Here is a 25,291-nt window from a genome sequence, read left to right on the forward strand (position 1 = left end):
TTATTTGATTAAGATATTATGATTATTTGACATCATTAGTGATATATGACCAGTCTTATATATGGCATTTTACACACAGTTTTTTAACTTTCATAGTTTTAGATAACAACATCATAACAATTCTACAATTTTCAACAAATTGTATCTAAATGTGTTGGATGACTAAATGGTATGTCATACATACTCATACCATTTATTCATCACAAAATACTCTTGTATGCTAACAATTGTTCACCGTGGTTGATGAGCAAAACTTGTATTATATCAAAATTCTGTGATAGAATAATATAAATATGTTTATTTAAAATTTAGTTATGAATGGAACATATTTAGGTACTATTATAATAAACATAATTATTATATTTGGGTCACAATGCTTTTATTAGAGATGTTCACCGCTTTTACTACTCTGTCTTAGGTGAAAACTTAATGATATTCCAAAAACCACAAACTGCTTAATTAATAGGTTGAACTTGTATAACTACAGATATTTTTTATTTAAATTCTAATAAAGTCTCTTATTTTATTTATAAAAAGAAGTTAGAATGAAACTCACACCACAAATTGTATGGACGAATAAATTCTGCACTTTCCTTCCTACTATTTTGTGTTTCATATTAGCGTCTGAATTATAGCTATACTGCAAGAATCCCGACATGGTATTATTTACAAAATAGAGCTTTCATTGCAGCCCTTCGTCACGTTCATTATATTCTAGATGACATATTAACGTTAAAAAAACGCTATTACAAACATTTTATACATAATGGTGGTTTATTTTTCTTGTACGTATTACTCCGATGCATAGAATAAATCTATTTGCACTAAAATCCAATATCAACCTAACACTTTTAAAATAATAAAAACAAACTGTGACAAATTTACAGTGACAGCAGGCGTCACGTTCTGAAATCGTCAATTCGTAGCTACAGCTGTCATTCAGTTGCGTTCACTCAAATGGCGCTAATCAACGACGCGTTCATAGTGAGGCACTTTAATCTTCCTTAAAGATTATATAAAATGGTTCTTTTTTTTTAAGTATTTTAGCCGTTATGAATGAAAAAAATCCCAAATAAAAAGGGACAAGGACAGGAAGGGAATAATGTTTTTATTTCTTAATACTTGGGTAAAGGTGCTATGGATTAGCTGGTATATAGACTTAACGGTATTTTAACCAAACTTGATTTGTATTTCAAAGTGGTTAAATTCCTCAAGGAAGTGCTTTGCCTAGTAGTGCGGTGATCCTGGTTGAAAGAATGTCTATGGTATATTGTGGGTGGTAGCCCTAAGCTTCTCCTAAACTTTAATTATACCCGTACACCCGTCGTGCATGTTTAACCCGGCCTCTATTGAGCGTTTTGTTTGCAGCGCACCTGATAGCGGGACGTGATCCACTATTCGGTCGACGGTTAACTATCTAATGAACGTAGCCGGAGATGGAAACGCGAAGAGCGCAACTTGCACTACCTGTAGGTACAAAGTTATCATTGCGAACCGACTCAGATACAAATCAACTAACTACGTCTTAACTCATAACCACGGCGCACCCCGATCTGCATGTGTACGGTGTAAATAATACGGAAACTCATCTGCTGTTTATCTCAATACGTATGGATGAAGCGAAAATAATGTGTAAGCTGGTAGCAGGAATGACAGGTTTTGCGAGATAATATTCTGTTAATCCGTAGGAGGTGAATAATACAGAAACGTGTCTTCCCATGTTCCCATGCGTGGTTTCCTTTGTGTAATGTTTGTTTAGTTATGTTGACAAAATTTGTACGTAAAATGTAAATATTGTGACAGTATTTATATTGCTCTGGATGAAATATTGAGGAATTGTTCTCGGCGAACCTGATTTATGGCGCCCCGAAGTTTTGTTAGTCTTTCCTTTCACATTATGTTATTTATTATAAATACTTTTTTTATAAAGCTGTTCAGGTTCTTGTGATGCTTTAGGATATTAGGCATTTTATTAATTTCATATCAACACACATAAAAATATAGTTTTTATGCGATATTAAAATTTATTCTCTTTGAAATTTCAAAGGCGGTGAAACTTACTTTTATCAATATCAATATGTAATTTTACTGAACGAAAATTACAGTATTAGAATAAAAGTTTAACATCGAATTTGAGTAAAACTGAAACTAATTAGACCTCGAGAATTTATGGTTGTTAAGAGCACAGCCGTGACCTTGGTCAAAGCTCTTAAAACGTCGTAAAACTGATATAAATTCATGAAAGTATTAAATACTGGAGTCTCTTTTCTCGTCTGATTCTTTACTGTTACCAATATTTGGACATTGGTATTGGTTTATTTTTTAATTCGCATAGGTTTTGGTGTTTAAATAGTGCAAGAATTATTAATGAAAAAATCTATAAGGTTCATAATATTACGTATAAAAGTCTACAAACAATGACCTTAAGATTTAAGATAAGAATATTCCTTTTAAAATATTCTGTAACTTAAACATATTAATAAAAATATAATTTGCATAACATCTGGAGAACAGAATGAAGTGAATACTGAAGTCCAATACTACTATTATAAATCGGTTTTACTACCATAATCGTAGTAAACTGTTTAGTTATTCAATTACTAAAGCTCTTGCTACCAACTCTTAATGTAATATTGTGGATGTTGTGGAAGAGAGATGCCGCTCTGCGCGTCGTGGTGCGCTGTCACGCTTTCTCAGCTGTGGTGGTGTCGGTGGCCCTCAGATGGTCGTACAAATAAAAGAGGGGCCTGAGCGATCCTAATTATACATCAGCGCCATGCACTTCCTGGAGACGGCTTTTCGGAGGGTAGCCATGATTTGAGACAATAACACTTATTGTCTGTTAATTCTGAAGGCAATGGGGTTTGTTCGTGGTGACGATTCGTTAATTTCTTGTGTGGGGTTGAGATTTGAGAAACTGATTTTATGTGTAGAATTTTATTTTAGGTTCTATAGACGACAACATTGTTTTGCGGTTTTAGGTTCTGCTTTGTGAATTCTTACATGTAATGATTTCAGACCTTTAGGTCAAAAAAACAACGGGTACCGGGTACGTACACCGGGTATGGTGGTGAACTTATCTAAATTAAAAAAGGGTCCACAATCTTAGTGTGTCTTGCCGTCTAAAAACTCAGTTTAAAAACGCGATTAAAAATCAATGTAAAAAATAAATATAACGAAATCCAATATAGTACATACTAATGGATATATGTTAGTCGTTTATGTAAAATATTTGCAGAAAACGAGACACTACGATTGTTTAGGTACTTTTAAGTATACATTCGTCACCTACAGATTTATATTATAAAGCCTTTATTAACGGAAGGACTTAAACAAACTTATTCTCTACCTAATAGATTTCTTCTTAAATTGTAGGCCAGTTCTATATTTAGTCAATAAACTATAACTAGACACGACTTACTTACGGGAATAAGTATAATTGTCATAACTGTAGGATGTTCTTGACTTTCAGTCTGGAAACTTAACCAACTCAGTACCTTATTCAATAACTTCAGGTTACGTTACGTTGTTCTCTATTTAATTAAATTAAAGTTTCTTTATTAAGTTTCATATTGATATATTTGTGTAATTAAGTCCCAAGGTTTTAAAATGCATCGGATGTAGGTAATTCATAAGACGTATCATAATATTTACTTTTTCGGTTATTTTAAGAAGGTGAGTAAATCAATTACAGTGCGATGGAATTTCGTATGGTGATCAATACTACTAAGGTATCCAAAAGTTGTAAGTTAACTAAATTAACTAATGTGGAAGTAAGTTAAGCCTTCAAGCATTTGAATACGATAAGTATATCTTGCGTATAAAACGCGGAAGAATATTTTCCGTCCGCACTTAAATGCAGTATAAATAACAACGACAATACTCCTCTCATTCGCAGATCACCATAGAAACATAAAATAAGCAATGTATCACACAATTGAATAGGTCAAGATGTTTAAAAGAGCGCCTTGTGTGGCAATCATGCCAAAACGGGAGCGTTTATGATAGCGTTGCAATTCTATGCTGTTTTTATTGCGAATATTTATTGTGCTTATGGAGGGATGTTGGCATCACACGGATCGGTACACATTATATTTATACGCATTGCGCCGTGACGTCACCGTGATATCATCCGAATGCATTCGATGATGTAATGCGTGGATCATCGTTGCATTCATTGAGCTATAAAGTTGTTATAAGCTATCGAAATTTTAATTTTCTTACACTAATTGTTGTTTAAATAATAACAGACATTTTTCTCTGATTGCCTTGAAGTTACGTACACTTACTTGCTGGTGCCAACGCAACGATTATTTTTTCATCTTGGCTAAATAATAACTAATGAAAGCTGAATAAAAGATATTGAACGACTTTATCGAAGGTAACGCCGAGGGATATAAAATCCCTAGCATTAACATAGCGAAGTGGAAATGCTACCTAGATGTTTCACAATCATTTCTGCAGGATGTTATGAAGTGTAAAGGGTCATAAGTAGAGAGTGTTAATGAAAGTTTCCTCGCGAAAAAATAACGTGAACTAGTTATTCATCGTGTTGGAAAGCTAAAGATCGCATCGGAATCCCGAAAAAGAGAATACGCCGTATGCTAATTAATTTTTCATAGTCCCGCCGTCGACAACGCGATGATATGCAAATGAGTATTCGTCGCGCATTAGGTACTCTGGTTTACAACTTATCACATCGTCGAGTATCAATTAAAGCAGCGGAACTGCGCAAGTTTACATCATTAACACCATAAAAAGACAGTTATTGCGAGAAAATTTGTGCAATCAATTAGGAGTTTTAAGAGGGGTCGGGGGTGTATGCGTGCAGAGTGCAGCGGCGACGACCGGGCTGGCGGGGGTGTGCGGGGCCGGCGCGCGCATCTGTGTGCATTCGGCATATTTACCCCGATAGTGGGCGGGCAGGTTCACTGACCCGACCCAATGCAAGGCCCGCGTACGTAGGCCGCCACGACGCACACGCCGGGGCCCGTTTCATTAGTGCCACCGCACACCGCACACACGCAAAAAAGCTAACACTGTGCGTCAAGTGGGCACGCACGCTTTTTTAATCATCTGTCGGATTACCCGGTCCGGCGAAAAATCCAACAGGTACTGTAAGTGTTAGACGTCGCAGTGTTCGGCACTAATGTATAAATAATATGTTTTAGTTAAGGACCTATACGTTGAAGTCGGGCCCTTCAGAAGTTTCAGTTAGTCACCGGAGCAATATCGATCTCAGTTTATTTCTAACTCGGTACCAGTCTAGATAAATAATTAAAAATTTATAACAAACTAAAATGCCCGTGTGATCGATAATTGAAAACAACGCCTAGCCTAAGTTATACGAGGTACGTAAAACTCTTTTAAAAAAAGATATAAAATAGAACATTTCAAGTTGCAATCATGTTGTGCCTATAATGTACGTATATCAAAAGTTTGCATAGCAATCGGAACCGCGTAAACACACACACACACTCGTAGGAAACGTCATAATTGCACCGCAGCATTCATAAATCCAGCGGTTAGACAGACACATTCAGGGCTGTAAACTATAAGCCGAGGTATACTTATGCAAAACCACCCTTGCAGTCGGCGGATCGGCGAATGCAATACCATAACCTACCCCAAGCGTTCCCCTCGTTGAGCCAGGTCCGGGCAGACGCCTTTGATGGGGCATTACCATAATAACCGAGCTAACAGATACTATTCATTAATAAATAACATGCATCGAACGTATTTATTATGTTTACAAAGTAGATAAACAAATTGACAGTTGGAATTTTATGAACCGAGTTAATAGCTGCGTTTAATTTAATTACATACTTTCTGAGTGATAGTGTGACACTAATATTTTGATAACGAGTAATGAAGATGTATTCTACGATGACGCAGACACATAAATGTTTAAGCAACTCAATACATACTGACTTCTAAGCTTTAAGTACATTACTTAATATGTTTAGACATATTTCTGTCCTCGCTGCGTTGCAGTCATAAATCATAAGGCAGCTTAATCATTACAATTATTATGAGTGTTCTATACAAAGTGGTCATCTTGTGCATACACAGTGCTTTATTTCTAATAGCTATTAATTTTGATGGGCACCCCTATGTACGTTTTCTAGATTCCAAGGCTTGTTCTTAGAATTGTTTTAACCTTTCGTAGAAACTGGCCAGCACACATGAATGCATCTAACCAACACTGTAGACATTTTCTGTGACGTGTAAACACCGTTTAACAATATGGGAGTTTGTTCTTGTATCACTTTACACAATTTGTCGAAGACGATTTCTGCACTTGCGTCTTATATTAGATCTTAAATATTTGATTTTTCTAAAATGTACAATTTCGATTGAATTCGTTAAAAAGTTTTTTTATGAACAAAAAATAATAAACCCATAATCGCGAGAAAATAGGATGGATTAAAACGCATTCATAACTACTGCTACTTCTTCCTTTTCAGGTCATTTGATCTATCGGACTGGAGTCGCCCTAGACTGGGTTTCTCGGTTTCGCTCTCAATATAATGTCGCGTCATCAAGTGTTTATATCTATCAAATGCAAGCTGTTCGGAATTAATTCAGTGGGCCGGCAGACATCACCTGCTCGTGCGCACCACCCTATAACAAATTGTGCCTGGTATTATATTATTTGGTACAATTTCATCCAGCTGCAAACATTGCATCAAGCCGCTGTTTTATATTTTTTTTTTGCGAACTTATTATCCATGTGGAGCAATGCGTGGCTGATGCAGTAGTGGACAGGGGGTGCCGTGTTGTGCACCGTCACGCTTCTTTCAATCTCATTTTATTTTTTAATAAAGAACTTCAGTTAGCAACTATATGACCTTAAAAGGCACAAAGACAATACAATCTATGTTTATTACAATACAACTAATAGATTTTCGTTTTATAAAAGGTCAATCCACTTTACGATTACTTATCTCAGATAATGTTTTATCCAGACTCGTAAACTGATACACTTTTAAAATTCAAGGACCAAAGGCAGGTGTTTATGTTATGACCAATCTCATGAGACGACAAAACAACAAAGTAATGATGTTGCAAGTAAGGAAATAAGTTTGACACAAAATACTTTTCGAGTAAAAAGTAATTTTCAACTGTCAATTTTGAATCTTTTGAATTAAACGAACGCCAAAAGCAAGTAAGCACTTCGCAAAGTGTTTTGGTGTACTTTCTGTATTAGTAAAATATGTAGTTATTGGTAATGAAAACGATGCATAATTCCATGGACCTACCGCAACGCGAGCTACGTTACCTCATAGACTAGGGATCGGTGAACTAAATAATGTAGTACCTAGTATGTACACTTGTATTTTTTTTTATTTGTAGCAATGTTTGTAATGTGCACGGAGCTTTATATGTGGGCGTTACACGTCGATAAAGGTTGTAACAGAAATAACTCGGACTAGAATAGAATGTATTTTTCTAGTTCTAGATTATGTTACGTACCAGTTCCATGGGCACGTGTGGTTGTGAGATTATTTGTATTTGTTCACTAGTGGCGGTTTATTATATTCATGAAAATAGTATTCTATTAGATATGTAAAAAGCTTTATAACATGGTTTTTACTTATAGTGCTAACTATATTAATGTTTTCATTACCGTAAATAATGATTACTTACTAGCTTATCAAAATGATACAAGAATCAGAAAAAAATTTATTTTTTATTTTGCATAGGTCTTCAGTCCAACTTTTCATGTAAATGAAAAAATATTTTTTTCCTATATTCATTACTAATTAATGTGTGAAACGCTTCCGCATTGTCTGTTTTTTTTTTGACAGTCCGTCATACAAGAACAAGAGCGGCCCATTAAAAATCATACGCGTTTAAAAAGCCCGCCCTCAGCGCGCGCCGCCACTTCAAAGTTTGACCTCGCAATTACTAAAATTGGTTTGATTTACCATTTTAATTGTAACAAAAAGCTTATTTTTTCCACCGGTGTGGACGGCGGAGGCGTCGTTGTAATCTCGACCGAGTGACTTTCGGCCGGAGGGTCCATTAGGGATCGGCGGGAGGACGTCGGGCTGGCGTTGGGGATCGGAATTTTGAGCTGTGGCGTCATGTCGTTAAGGCGTAGTTTCTGTCGGAGGTGTTCGGTAGGCGCGAGAGGAGAGCACTCGAGGTCGGATGCTGAGTGCGGGGGTGTGTGCCGGGCGCAGGGGGCGAGTGGGACAAAATCGATATCGTCGGGCGGCGCGCGACGTCTTGCGCCCCGGCCCTCCCGCCCCTCTAATGAATGAGAGCGAGCATAGTCATCTCTGCGGATGGCGGCTCCGGCGATACGGCACGCCGCCGCCGACGTCGACTAGACTCCGCTGCGCTCCCGATCCAATGTATTGCTGCCCGCCACGATAACGAACCGAACACTGATCAACCCCGCGCACACACACACCAGCTACAATTTTATACAGCTTTAAGCTATTTTTTACGCTCTTTTTTATCGAAGGAACGAGTAAGGTTTCTTTCTATATACAACTTATAACATTAATACAAAACTATATATCGAGTATAAGAAAATAGTAATCAGGGATTGTGTGTCTCGCAACAAGATACATGTAACAAGAAAATCAGAATTATGAACTGTACAGCGGAGAATCTCGGAAGTTGTAAATGAAGTTTTGAAACGAATTTAAAAGCGACAATTTTGTCAGAAAGACACCGAAGATTAAATAAAGTTCTTTGAAAGTTCTTAGCATTCCTTACGTCTATTACGTGGACGTCAGATTTATTTATCGCACTAAATTATTGCAAGCTTATTGTACAGATGAAATAATTCGGATTACATTTTCCTTAATGTGCCAGCATCAGATAGCTTAATCATTATCCACCCACATTTATGATATTAAGGATGGTGGGTGTTGCTAACCACGCAAAATATTCATCAAATGCCACCTACCAGTGTGATATTTTTACGTAGGCCTGTTAAACAGGCAAAATAACAACAAACAACGCTAGAGGGTATATAAAGTACTGGTTCAGAAGGAGACAACCCACGAGCTACCGAGGTGCGATACCCGTCTTCATTTAAAGCAAATTTTATTGGCGGTGCATGCCGGACATGTGCAGTAATATGAATACATCAAGTATTTTATCCTTACAGAGTTAACTCTGCAATGTCCTGTCTGCGTGCGAGCTAATATTAATTCCTTTTGTTGTTTCTCTTTACATAGTTATTTCGAGTTTAATTTATATGTCACATTGGTTATTATAAATGCCTAGAGAACTTGTTTCGTACATGACCTAAGACAATTTATGCCAGTAGAGAGTGGGTATATACTATACTGGGAGAAAAAAGACCGCAAAGAGGATAAGATACACCCGTGTAACCATATCGCGTTGGGGTAAATTCATTAAACCTATTTTTAGTAACTTTGTGTATATGAAACATGTTCCATATATTTGGAACAATTCCCTTTTTGATTATCTTCCACTGATACCAAATACCAAGATGACGAAACCGAAACAAATAAGATACATTGGACATTGAGGACAAGATAGGCAATGTCTAGATGAGTGTCAGTTTCTGACGATAAAACGACATAAATTTTGAGAAGAAAGTTGGTGAATTACACAACCAGCTAACTAGACAGGGCCGTCGTCTGTGTCGGTCCTAACAGTTTTATTAATAGCACCCAGACGGCGTCACAACAGCTGAGTCTCGTCGCACCAATGCGAACGCCGACTAATGGTGATGATCCTAATGACAAACAATACTTACAACCAAGTGTGTTAAATATTGTGAACGTGACGTCGACGTCTCCGTCGTCAAAGCGAAGGTCACAAGAACCATGTCCATGTTTTTTTTTCTTTAGTTCGTATAAGTATGAATCAGTGCAGCTGTCTGCTGTGAGTAATATATAGATGTTCTATTAACTTAGTTTTATAACTTCCAGATGACTGGAATCCTTTATACGCAGGTTATAGTTAATGAGGAAGAGATAAAGCATTATGTTGATGCAATCTCACACGTGCTTACATGAATAACATTCGAGTTACAACAAATAGGCTTTGTAATTATGGTCCATAACACGATAATCATTATTACCTCAAGCGTTAATGTTGGTGGAATCAAAAGTTCCAATAAGATTATTTGTATTTGGCATATTATAATGTTGCCGAAACTAGAACATTTACTATCTATACCAACTAGTTTAACTGTTAATTACTTTTCTTTTAATTTAATTACAAATGTATTTAGTTCAAAAACTATCACACAATAGCGCAAATAATAACCCGGTTTTTCAAAAACGATCAGCAGGACAATCAGCAGGACAACCTTTAAGGTGATATTCATTCGTTTTATTTTAATTTTAATACTGAGAATTGCTAGTCAGAACAGGTTTATAAGAATCCCAAGTATCTTGGCGAAGATTTTTGAAGCGGACTTAAGCTTGCGGTTCAATGTTTCCGCAAGAAGCTTAGGCAAGAATTACACGTTTTGTGTGAACAATTAGTCTACGAGGTTTTGTAATAATATATTTTTTTATAAAAAAAACCATACAACCGACTTCAAATATACACTACAACCTAATCCAAAATTGACCTCCAGACTGAAGACCTGAGGTAACAAACATAAAAAATGCAGAGGAATTGAGAACTTCGTAATTAGGTTGAAAATTACGCAGTTCGGAGATTACTACTAAGAAGTTATTATGGTCACTCCCGAGTGCATCTAGTAGAATTGATAAGAAAGGGCAGGCTTTAACTAGGTCAGAGCAAGGCCCGGACCGAATGTCTACGCCGCACCTGAGGTATCTATTTACTCGTGTATTACGTATACAAGTGTATGTAAACAAAATGCGACAATTCGCTCACCGTTCTAGGTTACATATGCATCGCACTCGACGTTTATTTGACCTAATTTATCGGTTCGTTGGTTTGTGTATCAACTTTTTATGAATGTATCTGGGTGCTATTTGTCAATAGTTTGCTTTTGAACTCCTAACCGAGCTGTGTAATAAGTGCAAGAATAACACTATTGTTAATATAAAAAATGAATACTCTATATTTGTTATGTTAGTGATTGCGATTGGTTAATGAGTGCAGCAAAGGTAAGGGATGATATGAGACGGTGTCAGTGCGCTTGTTTACGCAACGTGATCTCCGCCCTTGAGGTCAGAGATTCCGATAGTTTCCGATAAAGGCACGTGAACCGCCCGACACGGTCACACGGACGCATCGTGTGCACATGTCAAAACATTGAGTACCGCACGTCAATCGATATAACTAGCATACAAGTTATCGTTTATCAGATAAAAATTGAGTTTCCTACAAGTTTTACACAATACAGTGACGTCATTAGACCAAGAAGTAAGCGTAAACCCATAAATACAACAGTTGTACACACATCTGTATAGAGTGTAAATACCTAGGATAATTGTTTCAATAAAAACTGCCACACGACAAGTCATATTTTGTTAACATCGAACTAATAAATTTTGCATATCGTTATTTGTTAATTCACATTATGCGTTCAAGCAAATCGTCTGCTTACCGAACGCACCATTGTGACGGCGCGAAGAGATTGCCAGCGAAGCGTATCGGCCAGAGTCCTGAGCAGGGTGGCCGTGGACCTCTCCCCTTTGCGCACCATCGTCCCGTCTTCACGCACGGCTGATGGGTCACTGCACCAATGCTCACGAGTTTACAAGCTAAACAGTTTACAAGGCACACGATGCACTCCCTCCACGCATGCCTTGACAGTTTTAAACGCAAGGCTAGACGTAGAAATTCAACCGACACCTGACCGCGACGAGGCCCTTGTTAATGCGAATTGTATTTTCAGCGGTTAAAATATACGAGAACAAATATATTGATGTAGCAACCGCAATAATCGGCAGCGAGGACACGACTGGCTCGTTATCGCTGCGATACCTATTCTCCAGCTCAAGTAGACGATTCCGCATACGTGAATAAAGACCGACCTCGTTGTTTTGGTCAGTTGACGCGCGTCCCACATGTGCTACTTTGAGACTCCATGCGTATCTCTCACGTCAACACACTTAGAGCAGGAATTTTTGGCTGTATAACAAATAGTTTTAGGCGGGCTGGACACCCGAGCTGGTTCCTGGCTTTTAAAAAAGACAAGTAAACGTAAAGTACTGAACCTAGAGTTCCTCTGACAGTAGCCTGAGTTCCGTTGCTATCATAAATATTTACGTATACTGGAAGGAATGTAAGAGTTATCGACCTCGAGGGCCTTAACAAGTAAATGCATGTATTGGAATTGTAGCAATTAAAGCGTCATACGCGATATAAAATAGCTTCCAACAGCTCATTAATCGTATGATGCTTGCGTTAGTGTAAGCAATTTTATTCCTTCTTGCAATTAGCATGGAATTGTTTATTCTATGAGTAAGTGTTTATAATTAGGTGAGGCGCCGGGATCGTGGCAGGAGTCCAGATCGATCACTCGGCTAATATAACGGGTCCGCACTATATCGGGTGGTCGGTCGTTGACAGGGGCATTTTTCCGGAATCGCAATCGGTTTACATTCCTCGGTCCTAATAGGACAAAAAACAAGATCTTTAAAAGAAAATACTGCACATTCTCCCATTACAGAAGTAGTTTTAAATTGGGAGAATCACTTTAATTTGTTTAATTATTATATGAAGGCTTAGTGCTATTAAGATCAGTAGAACGTTGTTCTTGAAAGGCAGACATGGTAAATCTGGCGGTAGCTTAAGTGTTAAAGGTACTTACTATCGTGTATAAATGTCGATTACGCGTTTAGTACGGGTAACCGATGAATAATATTCTGGGAAAGTAAAGACGTTTGCTAATGGAATATAGAAATTCCGGGAATTCTCGGCGTCATTTAATAGCTGAAACGGGAACCATCAGCCTTCTATTATAAATAATATTCGTTATCTTCAAAGCATATTTTACCTTACTAATTACAGCATAAACTCAAGTGTTTTGTTAGGATACACGGTAAATTGTACCTGGAATACAAAATTTAACCAACAATTTACTGTTTTATTGTTGTTTAAATAAATGGTATTTACAGCCTATTATTTAAAAGGCTTTAAGGCTCGAGAAGTTTAGTTAAGAATACTGGATTCGAAGATAATGTCACCGAACATACGGAATTATCGCTCTATCAAAGGTTCCCTATCGGTATGCAAGATAAAACATCAAACATGTAATATACATTTCTAAATCCATGTGATATTTTGCGCAATTTGAACTGGTCTTGAACTCAGTTTATGGATACCGTACAGTTGGAGAAAAATAAATAAGCAAATAGGGACATGTGGGTGAGTAACCTTTATCATAGATTTATGCTATCGTGATGTAGACGACAGATACGACTAACGTAACCTAATTAATTTCCAATTCAAAATAGTGGAATTGAGCAATATTTGACTGATAAACACTGCGTCAAATATCGTAAAATGATTACAACAATTAAGATATTAATATAAATGTGCAATTGACAGTATGTTTTTGGTGTAAATGTCTTTCTAGGCTCGGTCTCTTGTGCCTGAGGATCGTGGTAACAAGGCGCATATCGACTGGATAATATTTTTATTCATGCCGTAATATTTATACAGCGAGTAATTATTTCACAACCTCTTGTTGAGAACTAAATGAAAATGAAAGCATTTCTATTTGTAATTGTATGCAAAGGACGTCTATAGATGAATTCTAACTAAAGAATAACAAAGCAGTTATTGCCGTGAAATCATCTCTTTTTTCGAATATGTTTAGGTGTGGGTAAATTGAAGTTGTTTTTGTTCATTAACTTTTTTTTACTTTTATCTGTCTCATTTGAGTCTTTGAAAAACACATTGATAACCTAAACTAACTTTAGCGAAAGCCATCACATTGAGGATACTACTAAAATTTACGACTTATTTCAAAGAACATGCACAAGTCCAATGCGGTTTTCTTTGTCCAATCGTGTACATAAAAATTCGCTAAATACGTACATATGAGTAAACACACGTACATAAAATAAAGGAAATGCATAAGAGAGGCGTCGCGACGTCGCAACAGAACATCCCAACCATTCCTAGATAGAGCACGCAGTTTAGAGAATTTCATTTCATTCGCTTCAGATTAAACGGAATTCAATTTTCATTGTGCTATACCGATTACATGTTATGTGTCACGTACTTTTGTATCAAACGAAAATTATCTTAATGTCATAGTTTGAATAATTACTAACTATATGGTAATGAATATTTTATACTCAATTGTTAAAAGTGTATATCTAACGGGTTTTCTCCAGAAGGATTCTTTTAAATTTACTTTCAGTTTTGACTTTCGAAAATAATTTAAATGGCCATCGCGTTTTCAGAAAATTGCACTTATCTATTCTAATCTATTTTAAATTTCTAGAAATTAATAAAACATCAATCAAAACAAAACGTTGGAGCGAACGAAATTCTGGAAATGAAGTGACTTTTACATGTCATTTTTGAGAAAGCTGGACTCGACATTTTCTATCTGGGAATCCTGCGGTATATAACAACCAAATTTTTTTAGGTGTATCAAAATTGTGTATTGCTTGTTTGATATCGCGTGATCGTATTGGCGTGTACAAATAAGGAAACACATTAAACGTCGTCGGTTGGTCAGAGGGCAAAGTGTGTGACGCGGTGTGCGTGCTCCGTAATTAACGTTAATACGCTTGGCGAGATATTTTGCCACGTTAGCGTAGCGCCGGTCGGCAACAATCACACCGTTACGTAATACAAGCAGAAACATTTACACTAATATTTTAATAAATTCATAATACTACATAAACCTTATTTTAATTGAAACCTTTTACAAATTCTTTTAAAAAGCTAGAGACTTATTTGTTTTCTTTTTTGTTTACCCAAAAAAGAAACCAGTTTAGTAAAACTATTAGAAATTCAAGATTCGAACAAAAAAAGTCGTAAAGTATTTTGATTTTATATAATTTTAATGGTCTATACATGTTCTGTTGTATTTACTAGATAAGTATTTTATTATACAGCGAATTGTATATATAGTTATCGAAAACGATAACACTGCCAAGATACAAAGTGTTAATGATCGCATCAAACAACAGGTTATCGGCATTCTCTATGCGGAAAATGATATTATAATACTACACAAGTTTACACGTGTGATACGATAATTATTATTGTTTTAAATAAACTTCAAACGACTATAACGTTGTGGCTAACTATTACTCAACATCTGTGTATTGTTTTGAATATTACACAATAATATATTACGGAAGAATTACGCAACCGTGTGACTGAGCCTGAAATAAGTGAATAAAAATTTAAATAATTTATATATTTTTTTACCATCGCTTGCTTTTTTAGACCTCTGATGGACACGTCTGTTTGATTTTAACTTTCCTTTGGTTTTAAAAGTAAAGTCGATCTTTGCTTTGATCCTGTAAAGGACGTGACGTCTTTCTTTTTTTAGAATGAAAAGACTGACACAGATAAGTATCGTGCCTTGGAAAGCTCGCGAGCAAGGCAAGTGTATGGACAATTCACAAAGCGGCGGTAAGTACGCAAACAGACCTCACATCGAGTGGTTACTGAAGCCGGGAGGGGTCCAATCATTACCGGGCCATTTATTCGGCAAATTGCCTCCATCGATAACCGTTCGCGGGTCGCGACGCGGCGAATAATTTCCATTATTTCCTTTATTTGCCGCCCGACGCCCTACGGCTGTGTTGACGAAGACAACCGAGAGTTGTTGTCAAGTAAACACATTGGAATTTGTTGCTATTGCTATTAAATAAGAGGTGCTTTATATTGGGAACGAAAATGTCATCCAGAAAGAAATCACAATCGAGTAGAATTAACATTTTTACACACACTCGCTGCAATACTTTGTACTGCGGCCAATGCTCTACAATTTATGACAGGACCTACCTGTCAAAGATTGTTTAATATATGAAGTTATTTACAATTGAACTCTTATTTTTACGAAGTTATCGTATCTTAAAATGGGCTGTAAACGGTATTGAACAACAATAAAACATCTTAGTCCCATTGGCAATAGCGACTAGATGCCATAAGCACACAAAATCGTGCAACGTTTGGTATAGGCCGCGGGCGATCGGATCACGCGACAGCATTGAGATACCATCTCGGGTTTAATAGAGTTCTTTGCTGCACTCAATCATTGCCTCTGTTAGTTCGCAATTGAGGCGCAGACAGCTGCGATTTACGACAGGAAATCGAACAGCGTTTCGACAAACCTCCAGGATACAACTCATTCGACAAAAACGTATTTTTTTTATCGAAAAGAATTGTTTACAATAACAATTTGGAGCTAGCTTTTCTTTATAGAGTATCCAATCATATTGAGAATTTGACAATAGGAAATCAAATGAATCATTGATATAACAAGGTTTGGACATTCTTACGTTGTCTTTTCGAATCCGATCGGCCATCCATTGGGCGTGTAATCGAGCGAGGACTAACTATATCGGTCAATAAATCTGCGGGTTCGTAACGTACAATTCCAGCTATTAGACAGATTGGCTGCAAGCAAGACGATGGTGAATTCCGCATTGACGACCGCCACAGTGCAACTGGCCTTCAAAACCTTGCAGTAAAACTTAATGCAAATACATGAGCTGCCACTTACACATTATGGTTATGACATAATTATTTATGCAATGTACTTGATGTAATCTAATGTCGATTAATAATATTGCTTTATGAATGTGTAAATGTCTAATTTGCAGCAATTAATATGAGCAAAAAACGATTTACATTTCATTCATGTTTTAACCCATCTGAATTGGCAGCAGAACAACTTTAAGCGTAATCCTATTTGGTGATTTGTTATTATTATGTTTTTACAGAATTCATGATGATGATGTTTGATTTATTGATGATTGTGTGGGGGGGGGGGAGGAACGTGTCGCCAGCAGTCGGCAACCGTCCCACTAATAAACATAGGCGCGTCGTGAACTCGCCTGTTCTGATAAAGGCGTCTGAATGTCAACGCACCCGCCGGTCACCTTGAGCCAACGAACCACTCAAATGAACGAGAGAATTTTGGCCAATGTCATACTATCTTATCGTAATTTAGCTACGGTGATGAGGTTAAACGAAGAACCCGGGAACGTTGGCCGATCAATTGCATCAAATCTCGTAACTTTTTTGATTAATAATACACTGTTGTAATTTATTGACAAACTTTTCTTAACAACATACAATTTACTGCCGAAATATATTAACTAAAGCAATGTGTAGATCCCAGAATGTTTTTTATTAGGTAATTAAGCTAAATTAGCGCCAATACTCATTAAGTAGGTTGTAACTTAACGTGGTCTAAACTCATTGAAGTTCAACGTGTCTAAACTCTAAATCAATAACGTGAATATACATTTAGTTTAATGCCAATGAAAGATATCAGTCGTTTGTTTATTTATTATGTGTTCATATAAAATACAGACCAAGACAGTTCACCTTGTTTGAGGACCTAAACAAATGGAGTTTAGGAATATGAAGCTAATTTTAGAATAGACAGGCGTTGAGTGCCATAAATACTTGAGATATGCTAATGCGTGTTTATGTTTTTATTGAAGTATATTTTTACCGCGACGCTACATAAGGAGAAAAACAATTTATTAATTAATTAATAACCAAACATGTAAGGTTACTAACACCTTTCATCTCCAAATGGTTTGTTTAATTACGTGTTCAAACACAGAGGTTAGCAACAAAGCGTTTTATCATACATAACAAGTACGTAACAGTTAAACAAACGGTCGATCATGTGTAGTCGAGCAAACGTCATGATTAACGTCCCCGGCCACGACCAGACGCTGTTGACGTACGTAATAGTATAATTTAATGTCACCGCGATTCTCTGTTACCGGGTTCATACTACGATCGTGCCAAAAATAAGCGAGTGTTCCATTGTCGCCGAGCACTGAAGTTTCACGCCGGTTACGACGTAAGAAAATACTGGGAAACCATGCAAAATTGAAACTTAAACCGCTTTTCCCTAGAGACAGGGTTAAAACTTTAAGTTGTGTCTTTGACACTTGGCAATGAATTTTTCACCTCAGAACTGATTTGCTACAAAGGATGTATTTAGGAAAGGAGGGTTATGTATTGGCATCAGCAGAATGCACGTGGTTCGAAGACGTCGATCTCGCAATAGTTGGTTTAGCTTGATGCATCTCAGGTGCCAATGAGGCTGCTCCAGTTTTCTGGCTCGGATCGATGTCGACGCGCCGAAATAGCTCTCTCGGCCGCTCAGAATACACCCGCAAGGTCGCTAGCCGACCTGTGCCCTCTTTATGACCCGCCGCGTATCTCACAATGCCTTTGAAACTGGCATGCACCTTTGTCTAATTATAAGTTCTGAAATTGCTTATTCTGAAAATTTCGAATATACGAAAATATTGTCTGAATAGGCGCGGCGCAATATTTTGTAGAATACCGTTATTGTATTCACAACTTATTTAGCAAGTGAACCGTAATGTGCATCATATATTATTTAAAATGCACTTGACGTCACGTCTCCATGCAATTCGACAGCGGAAGGTATGTGAAAGTTTCCGTTAGTGGCATTTCAACGCCGAAAAAGTGCATAAGAGTACCGGAACTTGGCCGCAGCGAATCGTGTCAACAGTTGGCGAACTTAACAAAAAGACTTGTTAACTTTTTGTTTTATTCACAGAGGATGTTATTTTTCATGTCCTTCTACGAGAAGTCCGAAATTTTTATGAAATTCTGTGTGATTTGTAACTTTTTAATGTCGTACATTAAGCGGTTTTCAAAATACGTCGATAAATATTATGTATAAAAATGAATTGCTGTCATTTGCTAAAACTCGAGAATGGCTGAACCGATTTGGCTAATTTTAGTTTAGTAGGTACTTTATACCAGTCCAGGGAAGGTTTAAACTGTGAGAAAATATGGAAAAAATGCGGCAAAGAAAAAATACTACACGGGTGAAACCCCGAGAAACAGCTAGTTACTAATAAACTTGCGATTGTTTCTTTAAGGGCCGATTTTTCAATCGCCAAATAACTTTTATCTGAGATATGGCCGTTTGACATATTTTCTATACAAAAACTGTCAAAGCGTCAAACATATTCGTCGAATATAAAAGTTATCTGGCGAATGAAAAATCGGCCCTAAAGTCAAGTGATCTATATGAAATATATTTAAAAATGCACTTCTGACTAATGACGCATCCGGAAGGACACGGAGCTACCTTTCTTCGTCTTTCCAAGACATTTGAGTTAGGTTGTTTTTTTTCGTAACTTCAAGATTTTAGGAACTTTAAAAGAAATTCAAAAGAAAACAAATTGTTACATAACAATACTTATGAAATAGGACGCGATTTATGTAAGTTTAGAAGTTTGGCCGATTTATAAATAGGCTCAAACTCACAAGAGTAAAAAAAGCGTTTCTAATGATAAACATAAATTTTCTTACATTTTTTAGGTAGGTCATCATGGTAGTAACTCACCGTCGTCGCAGGAACGATAATTAGCGAAAACAAATAGTTGCCGTCATCAGGCACACGACATGAGTAGAGCAGGCGCTAAACTGATAATTCTTTATTTAGATTTGCGTGTGGAGCGCTCTGAGAGGTCTTCTATTTTAAACTAATTTGGTGCGTATTTTTAGAGTAAAAGCATGACTCACGGGAATAGAAGTTGGTGAACGCCGAGGAATTATTTGACAACAAAAACTTTTACGAAATCAGATTTCTAGTCTAATTGATTTGTTCATTTTGGTAGGTACTTAATAGTTTTGTTTTTCTTAAACAAGCGAGCATTCTTTTGAACCAATTCTGCGCAATAATGCAACAAGACTGTAGTCATAACAATAACAATTTAATACGTCTGGTTTAACATGCAAAAAGCTTGTGGTAACCCCTGTATAATCACATATCTGGTCTGGTAGCTGGACGCAGTCGCCGGCCGGGCAACTGGAGCGTTGCGGCGCCAGCGGTTCGCGCAGGCGGCGCACGCGCACTTTTATTGTTCCATCTCTACCGCTAACTTCATTATGACGTTTTGAAATTCAAACAGCACAAAGCAAATACGTATATTTTCTAATGAACAACGAACATTGGGACCGACTGGGGCAAGCTGTTGTAGTAAATTCTATAATTCCTAGCTAGTGCAAATAGGAAGATAAGTACGTAAAGTGTAATGGTAAGCGGATTCCCAGGTAAATATTTCCATATTTCAAAATACCCTTTGATAAATTTAATTGTGACAATAAAGGAGTCTGGAAAACCTTGCGGTATTCCCCAATTACTCAAAACACTAAAGTTAGATCACATAACATGATTAGCGTTCAGTGCATAGGGGGGTTTTATTCCTCACCACACCACCGAGTCCATCAAATAGATCGGGGTTCACGATACGGTCTCAAAATAGTCGTTCGTAGTGTACGCCCGTGTTTCGCATTACGATATTGGCCTTCCCATCAATTTTATTCGAAAAGAGGTGAATTTGTCGCTTCACCGTTGCAATTCTATTTTAACTGATGATGACTTTAACCGTCTGAATTTGTAATATTACCGAAAAAATCTTAAATGTATTAATTTATGGCGTCATTCCAATGTTTTACTCTGACCACAACCAGTGTCTCGCAAAGCAATAAAGTAGCTTATCCATATTGAAAAACTAAGTCTTCAGATTGATATCAGCAATATATCTTTAAGTTATGGTATAATAAAACGGAACAACAAAATATCACGAAAGAAAATACACTTGAAAACCAGTTTGTCAAAAGTACCGATTTGGATCAAGAATTAGTCAATATATCAGGATAAATATCAACACTGGAGATGGCAATGACTAGAAAATCAGTACGTGTATTTCATTAGATTACATTTGACTGATTTAAAGGCGTTATCACTATGAAATAAGTCTTAAAGACTGAACACGCGAGAGAAAAGCAAAAACATATTTTATTGGCATACATTACGAGGTCCGTATTGCGAATTTTATTAGTCACTTGCATATGTAAAGCTTTGTCTGTATAGGTATCGGAGTCCATCCCAATATTGGGCCATCAATCTCCGGGCCAAGATAATGGTGCCGCGGTGGCGATGTAATAGTTCCTTGACCGGCTGATTGAAATATCTAGCAGCGGTGCGCCACGTGACAGCCCGGCCAAAATAATCACACATGACAAGGCGAATCGATGCAATCCTAATTAAATACGGGCCGGATTAAAAATATTTGACACCCGTAATGCTTACCACGCTTCTGAAGGATCAAAGAAAACCTTTCTTAATTGAATTGGTAGCATTTGAAAGTACTATTTAACTATATATACATTAAGGCGGTTTACGCTCTTTAATGAACTTATTTATTACATCTAAAATTTGTACAGCCCTTTTATGAAGTGTTGCTAAGTAGTTAATAGAGGCTTTGATGGTTACCAACAAACATGAACCTAATTTAAAATTTGGAATCGATATCGGACAAACAGAGACTATGACGTATTCGTGAGGTTCATTACAGATTTATGATAATTGCCTTTAATAAAATCGAGTGGCTTCTGTGGTCGTAATAATATCGTAATAATTTTCGAGGGATCGTACTATTACTAAACTAGTAATTCTTCTGTATTGATCAATTCGTTAAACAAAATGTACTGACTAGCAAAAGTATCAGGGGTTCTTACATCAAATACATGTCGAGTTTTCATTTTTACGCGGCAGAGTCATAAATAAAGGACTCTACTATCCAGTTGCGTGTCTTACCTGAAACAAACAAAAACGTTTTTATTAATACACAGCTTTTATTTAGATGTATACTACACTGAAGTGTAGGTTGGCGGGCGAAGCGGGATCGATATGAGATGGCCCGGCAAATCATGCAAGTCATCGGGGTCGTCAACATTCTGTGTTTTGACGTAGCGAACATCATAATGACGTCTACTGTCTATATGTTTGCCATTATTTCAAGCCAGCTTCGCTGTGAAAGATACTTTTTCACGATAAATCCATGTTCTGTTACGTCGTTCGTCGTGAATCATCTAAACGATATGTGATGTAATTTTGTTTATTTCTAGGACCGCATAGCGCGTTTTTTATCTTGAAATAATTTTGTATCGATAGGAGAGGCCGACGGCAGATAATATTCTGAGTAGCACTTTTCTCTTGGGTAACTATTGTTAAAAAACATTCGCAGTCATAAAACAAGACAAGTGACAACAAAAGAAAGGTAATTTGTTATTCGATGTTGTATCTCGTTATATCTTTCCGCATTGTGTCTAGCCTCTAGTTAACCGTAATTCATACGGAACATAATCTACGCGAATCATAAACATGGATGTTTAACATAATAATAAATCACGTCAGAGTTGATGACGAAGCGCTGATGACGTAACAAGACAAGCATTAGAAATGAAAGTACGTATCGTAGTAACAATAAAATAGAAAACCGTTCAAACATCAATTCATCACCGTCAACCTTTGTAAACGATACAGCTTGTATAGTTTACACAACAAAACATTGACCGGTGACATGAAAGCACGTACACACACGTGGGACGATAAATACTATGCCAAATTGCATGAGTCCCGTCGATTATCCCAATGGCCTCTCTGCATGTGGCCGGGAGGGCGGCGCGGGCACCCTATCTTATGGAATTGTCTAATTTATCACTAGAAATTTATGTAGGAAGCGACGCGCCCGCATACACTGTGTACGCAGCTTATATTGGATCCATTATAATATAAACTTATGCGAGGGATACTCTCGGTCAGCTACAATGTGAAAGTTATTACAGAAATACTCATACAAACTCGCTTGCGCGTTTACGACATAGGCTGGATAATTATGTTAATGTATTGAGTATATTGATAAATGTAACGTCTAAGTTTACTCTCGTGCATACGTTTATTAAAACTGTCAAAGGTCAGGTAACGAGTGCATGTCGTTTCTTTTGCATGTTTTCGCATGCTTGGATGATTTATTCATCAGTTTGAATATTAACTCTATTTATACGATGCCAGCGATACGGTATTGAATTTGAATTTCGTATGGATTAGCGGTCGTGATCACATGCGCTAGATAGCTCATAATCATGCACATTATTATATCCATGGCTGCATTTTATAAAAACAAACATGGTTATACAAATAGAAACAAGACATGAGCCTGGACAGGAAGTTAATTGCATAAAATGATCGAGTTATCTCGAATGGATGGACAAAAAACCACTACAAAACAAAAACAATGTAAAAAGGCATTGGTTTAGTTCCTGGAAAACCTAACATCAATTCTTAAATACCAAAAACACATAAAACTTACATAATCCAAGACAAATAGACATGTCAATTACCTTCAAGCTTAAGATGACGCGAGTTTTATTTCCCGGAAAAAATACATCACATAATAAGGATTTATGTGTGGTCGTGCAGTCAATCAAGTCGGGCTGTTGGACTGTTGGACTCATCAAATTGAAATGACCAGTGGAGTCCGCATTAGGGTAACGGCATTGGGGCACGCGTCCTAGCAACGGATCGGACCCCAGTCCCCACAATCTGCGCCAATTAGTTGGCAACATAAATAACAAGACAATAGCCATATAACACGCTTGATAGATATTAAATGGTGAAAAATTAGATAACGTTTATATCATTATTTTATTAATGTTTATTCGTAATCATAAAATTTAGTAGTGATTTTAGTGTTGTTTCTAACATTTATAATTGATGTATCCAAGTAACATAAAGTTAAAACATAATGTTATTAAACAGTTGCTCTTGTTAACACTACATAGACAATATTACATAAGTTTGTATCGATATACATTCGTCGCTTCCTTCGGGACGGATGGTATGCCAACATGTTTCAAATTAACACAAGCAAGGGTTGTGCCGAAGAAAACGTTATTGCGGATTCACGCGCCCAGGGCGGTATAACGAACTTTACACGAATAAGATATCATCGCTAACTAGGAAAGTTGACCGGTACGAAATAACTGCGTTTTGTGTCGTTAGGAAGATGACTAGACTAGACGGTTGCCGGACATAGTTAAAAAAGTCATCATATTTAATGTTTCGTGATATTATTATTTAAAAGCTTTTTGGGCAACATTTTAAATGCTCAAATTTATTACTTAAACTTAGTTTTATTTTAATGTTAGTTTGAAGCTATAAATGTTGCTAAAAATATATAAGAATAAATATATTATGCGACTAATGAGGAGAGTGTCGATGAATCGAGATCAAGCTTTACCCAATAGTGGAACAGTACAGGTTAATAAAAAAATATATATTGATAATCAGTTCCAAATATACCAAGAGGAGAGAAAAAAGGCAATTATTCGTGAACCAACAACGGCTAGTAGTCGGCCACTATGAGTTCGATGCAACTCGTCTAAATATAATACTTTGCATCGAATTGAAATAGCTAAACACTAAAGTTAGTCGGTTATCTTGGCGTGAGACATATGAGCCGTAACGATGGCCTTTAAAACTAATATTGTATTTTTCCGATACCAGGAACCAATTATGATTATCAGACGAGTAAATAAAACGCAGATTACATTATTATTCAGAACGGGTAAAGCGTAAAAGAATCCGCTGATATATTCTAACAATTTATAAAGAATAATTTATCTGTCGTACTTTTTATTTTAAGTCTGTTTAGGACGACTGAAATTAGATTGTTTTTCTTTATTTTGTGGTATAAGCGTTGTTTGTTGTTGGCACACATACGCCCACGGATCAGTTTGCCCGACAAGCAGACGACACCCGTGCCTGCATTCTGGGCCGATTGAGCAACGGCTGATGAAACGTTTGGATCGAGCTGTATGGGCCTGATCGAAGTTCATGTTAGTTATTCTTGAACACTTAAAGATAATCGACCAAAATTCGAGTCAAAATATGACGATGCTTTATTAAAATAATTTTGTTTTATACGATATTCAATTTCGCTGTCACGGTACATGTTCTCATCGGTTATATGACTTGAGACATTTTTCCTGCCCAACAATAAGAATATATGCTTGAAAGCCGAACAATACGCAGTGAATTTAAAGGAAGGAATACAGTGGGCACCGAGACAACGTCGTTAAAACCAGATCGTGTCTGGAGCGAAAGTTGCATCGGCTCAAATCAGATGCAGACAAGAGAAATCCACGGCAAAGTACACTCAATACAAGTCTGTTCCTGTAATAACCGCAACCGTCGAGCGACAATTAGCACTCGTTGTAAATGTCACGCAAACGTCTCCGAGAAAGTCTCCGACGTCGCTTATAGAACACTCCCAGCAGTCTAGAGGCGTCCTTTAAAATGCATTTTTATATCTTC

General features: G+C 37.0%; 1 protein-coding gene across 12 annotated transcripts in view; it reads right to left on the bottom strand.

Annotated features, from left to right (window-relative positions):
• LOC113495965 (serine/threonine-protein kinase minibrain) overlaps positions 1-25,291 on the bottom strand; it is an 88,168-nt gene that overhangs the window by 12,495 nt on the left and 50,382 nt on the right. Inside the window, exon 1 of one of the 12 annotated variants that reach the window (XM_026874983.1) lies at positions 11,525-11,893. The exons of 9 other annotated variants lie outside the window; for them this stretch is intronic. In XM_026874983.1, coding sequence (XP_026730784.1) covers positions 11,525-11,623 — 99 coding nt within the window. In that variant the 5' untranslated portion in view covers positions 11,624-11,893. Of the gene's footprint in view, positions 1-556; positions 836-11,524; positions 11,894-25,291 lie in introns of those variants that run through there. 2 more of the 12 variants (XM_026874984.1, XM_026874982.1) reach the window with 2 other exon arrangements.

This window comes from Trichoplusia ni, chromosome 7 (genome assembly GCF_003590095.1).
Source record: "Trichoplusia ni isolate ovarian cell line Hi5 chromosome 7, tn1, whole genome shotgun sequence".
NCBI classification, from domain to species: Eukaryota; Metazoa; Arthropoda; class Insecta; order Lepidoptera; family Noctuidae; genus Trichoplusia; species Trichoplusia ni.